Source organism: Zosterops lateralis (assembly GCF_965231275.1).
Source record: "Zosterops lateralis genome assembly, chromosome: 4".
Taxonomy (NCBI): Eukaryota; Metazoa; Chordata; class Aves; order Passeriformes; family Zosteropidae; genus Zosterops; species Zosterops lateralis.
The window spans coordinates 39,412,710-39,425,177 of record NC_139765.1 but is presented as its reverse complement, the minus strand read 5'-3'; the positions used below and the strand labels follow the sequence as shown (position 1 = coordinate 39,425,177).

General features: G+C 35.4%; 1 protein-coding gene across 2 annotated transcripts in view; it reads left to right on the top strand.

The window, feature by feature from the left end:
• Positions 1 to 11,459, top strand: part of RAP1B (RAP1B, member of RAS oncogene family) — a 30,436-nt gene extending 18,977 nt beyond the window's left edge. For both annotated transcript variants that reach the window (XM_083860557.1, XM_083860558.1), the window contains exons 3-8: positions 816 to 884; positions 3,622 to 3,678; positions 4,736 to 4,876; positions 6,801 to 6,944; positions 8,664 to 8,779; positions 10,217 to 11,459. In XM_083860557.1, the coding sequence (XP_083716683.1) occupies positions 816 to 884; positions 3,622 to 3,678; positions 4,736 to 4,876; positions 6,801 to 6,944; positions 8,664 to 8,750 (498 nt within the window). In that variant the 3' untranslated portion in view covers positions 8,751 to 8,779; positions 10,217 to 11,459. The remainder of the gene's footprint in view (positions 1 to 815; positions 885 to 3,621; positions 3,679 to 4,735; positions 4,877 to 6,800; positions 6,945 to 8,663; positions 8,780 to 10,216) is intronic.
• The last annotated feature ends 1,009 nt before the right edge of the window (positions 11,460 to 12,468 follow it).

The window sequence follows — 12,468 nt, the reverse complement described above, 5'->3', positions numbered from 1 at the left end:
AACATTACATTTAAATGATTACAGAACAGTTTAGTCTGACCTAGACTAGAATTGAAAAAAGTTCACAAAATATGATGTTCTCAGCCTGCCTAAGAACTTTACATCTTTCTGTTTAATTGTGCACCTTACCATAAAGCAAGTTCAGAGCATACCCACTCCCCTGAGTAAGAAGTATTTTCTTAGGCAGCAGTTCATGAAGAAAAACTTAAATGACAAATCATGTTAGATTGTGAGAGGACAATTCACCTTTGAATTCTTTATATCACTGCAGCATTTCTGGATTTGAATGTGCCTGCCCTGACTTGGCCATTGAGTCTTAAGTTCTATTTGACTTGTGCTAAAAACATCCTTCTTGCTAGGTACACAGGAACAGCCTACTGAGTGTAGTTAAGGCTAGTAAAAGCTGGCAGTTGTCTTTTGACTAATTCCTGCGCTGGCAGATGAGTAGCAGAAGATGAAGTAGTTCTAAATACAAATGTAAAAGCTGGGCAGCTGTATAGTATCCTGGTCAACTAGAAACTAATACTGATTCTAAGAGTTAGGCAAACCTTAAATCAATGCATGCTTTAATTCTTACCTTCCATGTGACGGTGGATAAAGGAAAGTGTAGCATTGCTTCATCTCACAGTTAAATAGTTAAATAGGCATACACATCTAACTTTCTGTTGTTTCTTTAAATTATAGTTATGACGAGCATTTGATTTGCTTGAAAAATGTTATGGATAACAGAGCATATACCTAGAACAGTGATTTGTGTACAATGTTTACAAAATGTTGCTAAGCAAGAGGATCTTACAAGAATTTTTGTGTTGCAGACTGTACAGTTTGTTCAAGGAATATTTGTTGAAAAATACGATCCTACGATAGAAGACTCCTACAGAAAGGTATAAACAAAAAACCTCTAGTGTTACAGAAACTTAAAGCTGTAGTACATATTGTCAAATATTTGAGTCATTGCTTGAAAGTGGGTATGCCTCATGATGCCATGTTAAACCAGATAACAAGTTTGAAATACAGATGTTCTCCTAAAGGAGTCATTCAAGACCAGCTTTTTAACGTTTAGGCATAATACCTTGTTGGCTAGTCAGTAAAAAAATGGTTATTTCATTGTCAGAGTTGGGAACATGGGTTGAAAAAAAAATACAAAAAACATTCCCACTTTTCAATTTTGTATTATTTATTATTAGGTTATTTGTGTGTTAGTATTTGCTGATAGATTGGAGATACTAAGCTGCTTTGCTACTAGAAAAATAGCTGAAAACAACTTCACACCTTTAGAACACTGGCATCTATCATACTGTACTCATAATTTAAATGATAGCTAGATATGCTTCCATTAGATGGATTGTTGTTTTATTAGTAAGTTAACACAAACCTGTCATAAATGAACAGGCGTTTACGGCAAGTGGCCTGTTAGTTTCTCTCTTCCTGTCTTCAGCATGACAAGCTGAAAGGTCTGATTCTGCTTGCATCATCTTGAATCTCCATATTGCTCACTCTTCAGTTTCACCTGACACCATGATTAAGATTCCAGACTAAGATAATTTATATCCAAACTGCTACCATTAACCATTTGGTGCAAGAGATAAGTTTTTGGCTGTGTCATTTTCTTAAGGTATCTTTCTTTTTTAGCTGAATTACTTTTCATATGCATTGATACTCTGATGTTGCTTATCATGTGGCCACAAAAATGTTGGTGTCTATAGAAGGGAGGCAAGATGCACAAACCCTAGCTGGGTATGGACAAACTGCAAGACCTCCTCTTTCAGCACTGAGCTGCATTTTTATTGGAACAAGGGTGGTGCATTTAGAACTGTTGCAGCCTACAGTCACCAGAATCTCTTCTGAACAGAAGAGAAATTCGTGAGAGCAAAAAAATAATTTCATAACTCTGTTCATTGACCTCATATAAACTGTATGTTGGAAAAACCCAAGTCTGTCCTGAGTATGTGGGCTTCCAGCCAAAGGTAGAACTCTTATTAAAGACACAATAGCAGAACAAAATTCTATGTTTTCACTTTTTCTATGTTAGAGAAGCGAGATTTTTTTGGCAGTATCTCAGTGTTTGGTGTAGGACTTTGCTGGGTAATGTAAATTACCAATATATACTCCAGTATATGGAGTAGTTTACCCAGTAAATGACTCCAAAAACATTCAGAGGCTGATCTAAAGTGAAATGCTTCCTTTATTATATATTTGCATTCTTTAGATCATAGTAGAATAATGATGTTTGCTGGGTGAATTTATCCAAAGACTGTGTCCATGGAGCCTAAAAAAGTAATGCCATCTTAAGAAATTTTGCTGTTTGTTAACTAGATTTTTTTTTGTTGTTGCTGCTAATAAAGATTTATTATATGCCTTTCTGGTTTGTTCCTGAAATAACTAGCAATAACTCTGGGTATCCTTCTTTTCAAATCAGCCAGATTGTTCAAGTCTTGCTAAAGTATGGACAACACTTTATGTAATAGTAATTTTCACCTTCTCACTGTTAGTTACAATTCTAACTTGCTTCTTGACTTCAAAATGTTGAATTGGTTTGGCAGTTGAAATTCTATATTATTTACATTAAATGTAATGTTATAATATTTAAAGTTGAGAGGATGTGACTTGTTTAAATATTTGAGCTTGAAGTCTTGAAACTTTATTGGTTTATTCCCCAAATATTTCTTCATGAAGTGAATAAATGCTGCTTAATTAGCTGAAGAACTTTAGCAACAATACCTGTTAAAATAGTCTTTATTTTTAAGGAATCTCAATCCATAGGAGACATGGGGGAGGTGTGAGAGGAAGGGAAATAGTCCCCTTCCCTATCCCCAGCTCAAATCTAGTTACAGAAGATCAGCTGCAAATGAAACTAGTGACAGTGCATAAATGGAGAGGAGGTAATCTGTTAACTAGGAATTTTACATGCAGATGGAAACAAGGGAAGCTCGAAAGAAAAAAAAAAATGTGGGTAGTCCACTTGAAACAGCTTGAGGGCGCTTCCATGTGCTTTGCTGCTCTCAGGGCCATTTCTTTGAGGTGTTTTCACTAGATAGAGGAACTCTGGAATGAGCACAGAAATTGTTCTTTCTTCTTAAGCCTTCCATTTTTTTCAAACTTTGCTAAGCTGGGTCAGTTTTCTAGTTAGTGTTCCTAAAGGCTTGTTTTGAGGATGCCACTTTTAGTGATGGCTGTTTAATTGTTTGCTATGTACTATTAACTCTCTTGTAGATGTAAATTACCATTAAATGGGCCTTAGTATGCCAATCCAGTTTTCTGGCTTTCACTTGTACCTTTCTTTCAATCTGTGATGATCCCTAAAACAAGTGGAAATTAGTTGTGCTAGCCACTGATAACCATCATTACAAATTTAGCAGCCTCCTTTTAAATAATCAAAAATCCCTAATCACTTTGCAAAGCAGTACTTGGCTGCTGACACTGCATTTGAAAATGTCACTGGGGCTCTTTGAAAGGCTTCTTCCTGCTGTTTTCAAAGTGTATATCCATACAATCTTCTTAAGCCATTATGTAGCTTTATGCATTATGAATTTGCTTATTAAAAATCACACAATTTCTGATGTCTTTGGAGGGGAGAGTTGCAAGGGGAAAAATTCTAACCACATCTTTCTCTCCTGGCAGCAAGTTGAAGTAGATGCACAACAGTGTATGCTTGAAATCTTAGATACTGCAGGAACGGTACGTAGAAAGCAACTTTCCTAAATACTGATATACAGTGTATTTAAAAAAAACCTTGAGTATTGCAGAAAATAATTGCAAGTTTCCCATGAGGTTATATTCTGTAAGAGGGGAAAGAAATAAAGCATTTAAAAAGAGATGATGCTCTTGATTTAAGTTTGTTGCCCAGAAAAAAAATTAGGACCCACTGGGCACTGAGATTTGATTTCTGTTGCTGTTTAGAATACGTGCTTTCTTCTGATGTCCTTTTTCTTTTGTGTGTGAGATGTGCTGTGACATTGGGATAAAAATAGTATTGCTTCCGTCAGCTTATAGGAGCTCAAAGCAAAAGGGTTATGCTGACCCTTTGCATACTGGTCAGGTTTTTTTCTCATTCATTCCAAAATTACTGAAACCAGTAATTTCCTTTATTGATTCCAGTGAGTTTAAGCTCAAGACTCTTGGAGTTTAACGTGTTCTCTGAAGTCCAGTAGTAACTTATTTAAATTCCCTGTTAGATTAATGTTCTGTAAATACATAGTAAGATAGTGGCTTTTTTCTAGAAATAAATTGCACTTTTCATCTGACATACAGCAAGGGACAGGCAGTGATTGATCAGGCACCAGATAGCCAAGTCACCAATGCGAAAGAGGCACATGCCATTCTACAGTTGTACTGGTAAGAGTGCACAAGTGAGTCTTTATATGCAATATCGTGGTTGTTACTGAAGTCAAGGAAATGTGACAAGTCTAGACTATCTCCATCCTCTAGTCCATCTCCTTGAAAATTAATGTAGAATTAAGCATAGGAAATTGGCTAGACTACAAAATTGGGTGTGAAAAGAGATGCATTTACTTTATGATCCGTTTTAAGGAATTATCAGGACATGGAGAAAATGTTGGTGTTAGAGATTCAGGAGGAGTTTAGCTTCTGTAATCTACAGATTACAGTGTACCTTCTACTATACTTCTCTCCAATTAAATTACTCTAGTTTCTCTAAACTAGACTCACAGTTTACAGCAGTATACAAGTAAAATGCAAATTGAATGCAACGTCTGTATCTTTTTTTTAATTACAGGAACAGTTTACAGCGATGAGAGATCTGTACATGAAAAATGGACAAGGTTTTGCATTAGTATATTCCATCACAGCTCAGTCCACATTTAATGATTTACAGGATCTAAGAGAACAGATTCTTCGAGTCAAAGACACTGACGATGTAAGATCTCTAAAAATTCTTAATTCTTGAAGTTTTCATTAGCCTGTTGCAGTGTACACACTGTTGTCAGGTGGTCTCCAAGTTTTAAGTTAAGATATATGAACCAGTAGATGCATAGTACAGAAATGCAACTCTTAAGGGAAACTGAAGAAATATAACTTGTTGTGTTATATGGAGAATTGTTTAATCTCTTTCTTTAAAATACATTAATTGAAACCGGGTATAACTTTATTATTCATTAGACTGCAGCAAACATTTCTAAAACAACTATGGTTGCTTTAATTACTATCAGTGAAGTTTTCTGCTCAATATCCCTACTGTTTATGGTATTTTAAAAGCATAAAATTTTAAGTTGTAACCTTTAAACTTGCAGGGCATGTAACACTTATATTTTGTCTGTCTGCTCGCAATTAAGTTTGGTCTTGCTATTTCCACACAATTTCTATTATGCATCCCTTAGCATTATTAAAGCTGTAAAGTGAAGCTAAAACATTGTATTCTATAAATGAGGAAAAGAACCTTATGGCAATTGGAAGAAGTGAATGCTTAGTCCCCTAATAAAGAAAAGTATTTTCACTGTGAAAACAGCAATAAGAGTGTGTTTTTAACAGAAAAACCTTGTAGCTTGTAACCTTAAGGCAGAAAAACTACCTTCTCGAAGAAAAAAAAATGAACAGTTTTTAAGTGTGATCATCCTATTTAAACCATGTTTATGAAAACTTTCATAACTTTGATACATTCCTTACTACGTGTATTTGCATATGCTTCTGGTGTCAGCAGACACAGATATTAACCATTTCAGTTTCAGGGAAGTGTATTAAGACTTTTTTAATACAAACCACCTTGCACTTCCTTGACCATAAGCACTTGCAGGTCTTACCTATGTTCAGCAGATTTCTTCTTGAAGCAATTTATTGCCCATTATCACAAATGTATCTCAAAAGGTTAATATTTAAGTTGCATGGACCTTCCCATCCACAACCTACCAAGTTAAAACCTTGGTTACCATGAAATTAGTTTTGTACAATAAACCAAGATAAATGTAATGATATTTAAAATCTTACTTTGTGTGTTATATTTATGCTGATTAGTATAATTTTGAAGGTATTTCCTTAGAACTATTTTTAGAAGACACCTCTGAGTCCTGAAAGGCTTTCCATAGCATTAGGAGAAAGATAGTAAGCTTCAAGTTGCAACTTTAGTTTCCATCAGAATTCACAGAAAAGGTTTTTCGTATGCCAAAGCTTAGGCATGGCTTGCTTGCTTGGTGGGGGGAAATTAAATGGTCAAAATATCATAAAACTTTTGTCAACACTTGAATCTCTGAGGACTTTAGCTATGTCCTTATATTAGTAAAAGAAAGGAATGGGGGAAAAATAGATGATGGTGTTTTCTTGCTACAAAGCTCAATTCAGCATTTTCTGTAGTTGGGAATGCTGGTAAGGTAGCATGTTCCTTTTCTCTGTGAGCTGTAGCTTGCTGATAAGAACTGTGTGATATGCTGAGAGTAGAGGAATGGTGAAAGGAGCTTTAGCATGCTACCCAGTGTAGGACAGTTTCCAGGATTTTGGAATTTGTAAGAATCATTTGGTAAATTCTTCAGTAGACTTCTTGATGCCTCAAACATCTAAAAATGAAATCTCATTAAGTCCTCTAAAAAACCATGAAATTTGCTCAATTGGCAGTGCACTGAATCCTCAGACCATCCCCCCTGTTACCATGCCAAAAGCCAGCCAAAATGCAGTCACTTTAATTTGAAGACTGAACTATCACACAGCTGTAAACTTAAGTTTAATTTATACTAAAGCTTGATTATTCTGAAAATCAGGGTCCTCTGAGGAATCAGATGGCTTTTAGGTGTGCATTTACATTGTGCCATTAAAAAATTTCAATTGTTTTTCGTTGGCATTGAATTGTTTTTTAGGTGCCTATGATTCTGGTTGGCAATAAGTGTGACTTGGAAGATGAAAGAGTTGTGGGAAAGGAACAAGGTCAGAACCTAGCAAGGCAATGGAATAACTGTGCATTCTTAGAGTCTTCTGCAAAATCAAAGATAAATGTTAACGAGGTAAGGCATTTTATCTGTGGTGGGGAGAGGTGTTGGAGTGGAAGAATGGGGACGCTGTCCTGATAACCATTTACTGTTTGTCAAGGAAGAACTAAAAATACCATGAATAATATTCACTGTAATGGACAAAACTGTAACCTGCTGTTGTGAGATGTTTATGTTAAGGGGTGTATTTAGCTTTGACATGGGATCTTTGCAAATTATATTGATTTTTGTGTAATTAGTGTAATTTTAAAATTATCTTTATATGAATTTGGGATAAATATTTCTCCCATGTTCCATTCCTTAGTTGATACAATCTCTATCAATTGAGACTGTACTGCTAGACTTCTTTTTTTAAAGAATTTAAGATATTAAGTCACTAAAATTATTTGATTTAAGTTATTTGTTGTTAACACTGTTTGAGATGGTAAGTACAAAAACTATTAAAATTTTTGTTTAAACTAGCTGCTTTGTAAAGTAAAAGGGATACAAAAGCCTCTCTACTGTATATCTACTTGTTTATTTAACAGGAGCTAGACAATTAATCAAATGCATGCATTTTGGGGATTTGCCAGCATAAAGAAAGGGATACAAAAATTTTAGAAAAAGACGCTGTGTTACTATTTACATTTCTGGAACAGCTTGAATTTTATGATAAATCGTACAGTTCATTAGGTCATCTGGAAAACATTGGCAGCATCACTCAAGTTGAAAGGGCCTCTCTGCAAGACTTGCAAGTAATCAAAACAGTATGATGGTTTTAACAACAGATGATTTTTAAAATAAGTAATGTGTGTTTAATTAGTTGGGAATTTCTGGAAGCCATTGACTTTTTTAAAAATTCAAATTAATCACTGTAACAGTATAAAAGTCATACGTTCAATAAACTAGAACTTGCAGCAAATACTGTAAGCCCTTGTTAGAACATTTGCTACTTTGCAGCCAATGCTTAGGACAGTTTTAGCATGAGGGCTTACTTAGTTTATGAGATGCAGAAGTAATTGGAGCAATGTCAATTATGAATGAAACAGATGCTGTTGAAATGTTGTATGTTGATTTGTTTTAAATTAGCCTTTCAAAAAAATCATGTTCTTGTTAGAATTCTAGGAGACTTAAAGTGTGAGAGTTGCATAAATGAGTTACTTTTCTAGGAAATTTTATGCTTCTGTCATGCTGTAGGCCTAGAGAGGTGGAATTAGTTTTTTAGACTTCAGTATTTTTAATGTATCTGTAAAACCATGATCTCATTCAAGTACAAGAGACTATTACTGAATTTGTTGTGTACGTGAGTTATTACCATGAAAAATGTGTCATTAAAACTTACTAGAATTTTCTTTAACAGAATATCTTAAGAGTGATTTGAGTTAGAAGAAAGCTGTGACCTGTTTCTTGACCTTACTGCTAAACTGCAAAGTAATACCATAGAGTAGTTGATCACTGTGGCATTTTTCATGTGAGTTCAGATGAGTTTGAACCAGAGATTAAATAGCTGTGGGTTGTAGGTGTCTTTCCAGTTTGCTTCATTGAAACTGTAGAACCCTTTGCAGACAATTATCTTAAGCAAGAAAAGAGCCCCCAACCAGTTACTAAGCATACAATTTAACTTTACAGCTTTGTGGAACTAAATATTTTCAAGGGTTCTTGAGTATGTGAGTGCATTATGTGTCAAGATTCAAGGCTTAAGGTTATAAGAGAAGCCTCCTCATACCCATAATCAACTGATTTCTGTCTTTTCAGATCTTTTATGACCTTGTGCGACAAATTAACAGAAAAACTCCGGTGCCTGGAAAAGCACGCAAAAAGTCATCGTGTCAGCTACTTTAATGCATAGCTGTACTGTAGCTCTGAGCCAGGTAAACATTTTAAATTTTTCTGTGCATTATAGCTATTCAAAACAAACAAAACAACAACTGAAAAAACCTAAACAGCTGTGGTAGCTGTTGATGCAGAATAGATTTGAAAATTATTGATTTACATTATCATAGAAATGTCTATGGTCTTTATTTTGCCATTTCAAAGTCAGAACTACAAATATGTGCAAGATACCGCTCTTCACACTAGTCTGGGTTTTGGTGTTTTGGTGGTTTTTTTCAAGCTTTAAGGTGTTGGTAGAGTTCAAATTAACAGTGTTTCCTCTGATACTTCAAAGCTTTTGGAAATGTGGTTTTCTCTTTTAAAGCCTGATAGAATATACAGAATATACTGGAATGCACACAGTACAATATTGTAGTTTGCATGCTGGTGTCTCTTTCTGCTTTGAACTCCTGCATATGCTTGTGTGATGTCATAGGAATTTAGCTTCCTTTCTTGAGACTGTGTGGATATTTTGGAGGCCAAATTGTAATTATTAAATTGTAGTGTTTGGATGAGAAAGGTGAGATGATCATTGTAACACTCCAAATATTTGACCTGAAGCTATTGGTTACTAGATCAATTTCTTACTTGTTTGCAGTTGGCTAAATTTCTACATGACTTAATATGTGCACAAAGAATGGTGCTGAAGGATAAAGCAAGCTCCAGCCTGCTCTTTAGGCAAGCCTTTCCAGAAAGTTAGTCAGGAGGCATGGATTGTTACCTGAAAAATTTTTTGAGGGGTTTCTGGGCAGGTTGTTTCCCTCTTTCCATCTGCAAGCCTTAGTATGGGCAGTGGTCTGTCTTGATTGACCTGACATCATCAAAGTTGCCTCCCTTTTCTTCAGTGTTATTGAACATACAGTGCTGCAGTTACTTCAGTACTGAGATCTGCAGACCTATTGGAGGTACTGAAGGATCCTATTAGGACATCTCACTGCCAGAAATCATAGGCTTTTATTAATAATCAGATAGTGCCATATGTAACTCTTCTTTTGGTACATTACCACCTCCTCAGTGTGAACACCTTAGATCAGTTAAAAGTAGAACTAAGATGGTTCAAAAAGCATTAGCTGAGGGTGGCAGAAATGGTTGCTCTATTTCCTGAACGGGACTTTTGATTCAGGAGCTTTCATCCTTCAGTTGTGCTTGTTTTTAAAGCCATGGGAACTGTCATGCTGTAAGCAAAACTAGTCTCATCAATCAAATATTACTTCCACAGTGCAGCCTGGATTCCTCTATGTATCCTAATCCAGTTAAGATAATAATTGAGATAGTCTGTTTTTTGTATGTGTGAGGTAGGAAGTGTATGATTAGAGAACTGTTAAGGTTGTTTTCTCTTTGCCAAGAACTTTGCTAGTTCCTGCTGTAGCTGTTTTAAGCAAAGAGCAAGGACAAATAGTTGTTACTAATACTAATAATCCCTTGTTTTGTTACAGGTCTGAAGAACTGTTGCCCAATTCAACAGTGCCAGCATTCCAACTTTATTAAACCTACCAACATCTTAAATGGACTTTCCTGTGGTGGTACCCTTTAAGAAATGGATGAAAGCTACATCAGTTTGCACATTCTATCACTTTCCAGTGTCATGAGAGATTTTTACTTCTAAATATTCTGTGTATGCAACTGGTAAAACCAGAGCCTACATCCAGTATTACTGATAAGAGACATTGTTCATCCACCAATGTTGTACATGTATGAAAACTGTGTACTGTATACTTCAACAATCCCCACTTTCTATTGGAGAGTACAATAATGTAAATCCTAAAAGCACCACTATTTTAGCATAATAAAAGAAAGTCCAAAGAGCTCCTATATAGACTACTCCAGATAACTTTGCTTCATCGGTATTTGTAGCTTATTGTAACTTTTTTAAAGAAATACAGGATCATCATCATCATCATCGTATTGTACAAAAGCGCTTTGATTAACACAACGGCTATATAGTTTTTTAATTTTAGGAAAAACCTGTGGAGACAGTGAACTAGTCTTTAAGAGTCCTTTCAGTATAACGTCTGACTAAAGACATGGCCTTTAATATCTGTTGGGAAGGAAATGTCCAGACTTTTCAACCTTTTATTGTATGTTTCCTTTTCCTTGTTTACATAGGGAACAATGTTTATAGTTGTGTGTACAGTGGGGGTCTACAACAAGAAGTGTATATTTTAAAACAATTTTTTAATGATTTAACAATTTTTTGTAAATCATTTTCGGGCTTCTGCAGCTGTAGATTCTCACTGTGAATTCCCTTGCTTGCTCATGCATAAGTGTATTTGCAATACCAAATATACAGGTTTAGTACTTTTGCCTGTTAGTGATTGTTTTACATGTGTAACGTTTTGGTTGAGATGTTAAATGGTGGAAGAGTACTGTGGATGTGAATGTGGGAAGTAATTTTAATCATGTGTAATTGGTCACAGGGCCTAAGTTGCAGTAATTAACTTTTGCTGATTTATTTAACAATGCCTTGTTGCTTTGTATGCATTAACGTTTGGGTGTAAAGATTGTGTGTATATCCAACAGGGAGCCACAGTATTTAAATTGACCAACCTAATGTTACAACTGCTTTGAGGTGGCCAAATGTAAACTAAAAGCCTTAATTAAAGTGGTGCAATTTTGTATGACTTAGCATCAGTAGTTCAATAAATTTGGATTGCCATGCAAGGGCTTGCATTACAGTTATACTACTTGAATGTTTTGTGTTTTAGTAGTGCTAGTAAATATTGATTTTTAAATCTCTTGCACAGTGCAGATTCATACATCTTAGGATGAAGAAGAACCCCTATGTCTTTGTTTTCTGACAAATACATGCCATAGCTATTTCTTCTAATAGTATCCCATGTGTTAGTATGAATGAATTTCTGACTGAATGAAATTCCATTTATTTCTGGACTTGGAATATTCCAAGCTCTAACAAAAGGAAAAGTTTAACAGAAAAATACCTGTCTTCAAAGGTTACACCATCAGTGGCTGTTTTGGAAACTTGAAAATATGTTGCCTGCTATTTTCCTTCTTTCCAGGGAGAATTAATTGTAGTAGTTTACTTAGTCTGGTAAAAAAAAAAAAAAAATCTTGGGAGACAGAATGATTTTTCTGCATGAACCAAACCTTATTTGTTTCGTTTTAAGGAAATCTGCAGAAGAGCATTCTTGCAGTATTGAGTGTAGAATTTTTCAGACTTGAAATACCTGTTAATAGTGTTGGACTGAGAAGTGGAATGCATGGACTGTAGATGATTTCCTGATCTTGACTGTGCTGGTGAAAATTAACGTCACACCCAGATACTTGGTACCTCCTGTTTCTCTGGCACAGAATTGTCAGAGAGCTTGTTCTAATTCATTCCTGCAAATTCAATCAGATTAGGTTAGCTAATACTGGTAGGCTTTTAGATAGTTTATGTTGCTCCAAGTGAATTAAGGAGCCCAGCTGATCCTTGGTAGTTTCATCAGTCATCATCATTGTTTAATGGAAGTAATACACTTCTGCTGTGCAGAGCCAGATTTAAGACTGAAATTCCTTTTCATTTATCATTAGAAACCGTGAGATGTGATGATCCTCATCCTGCTTGGTCCCCAGAGTAGAGGAGACTGGAGCACTAGATGCCCTAGTTCTTTTTTCACTAGGTACCCACCTTCTTCAGTGAGCTAATCAGAATTTTTCTTCCCTTCATTTCCAACGTCTTTTTATTCAG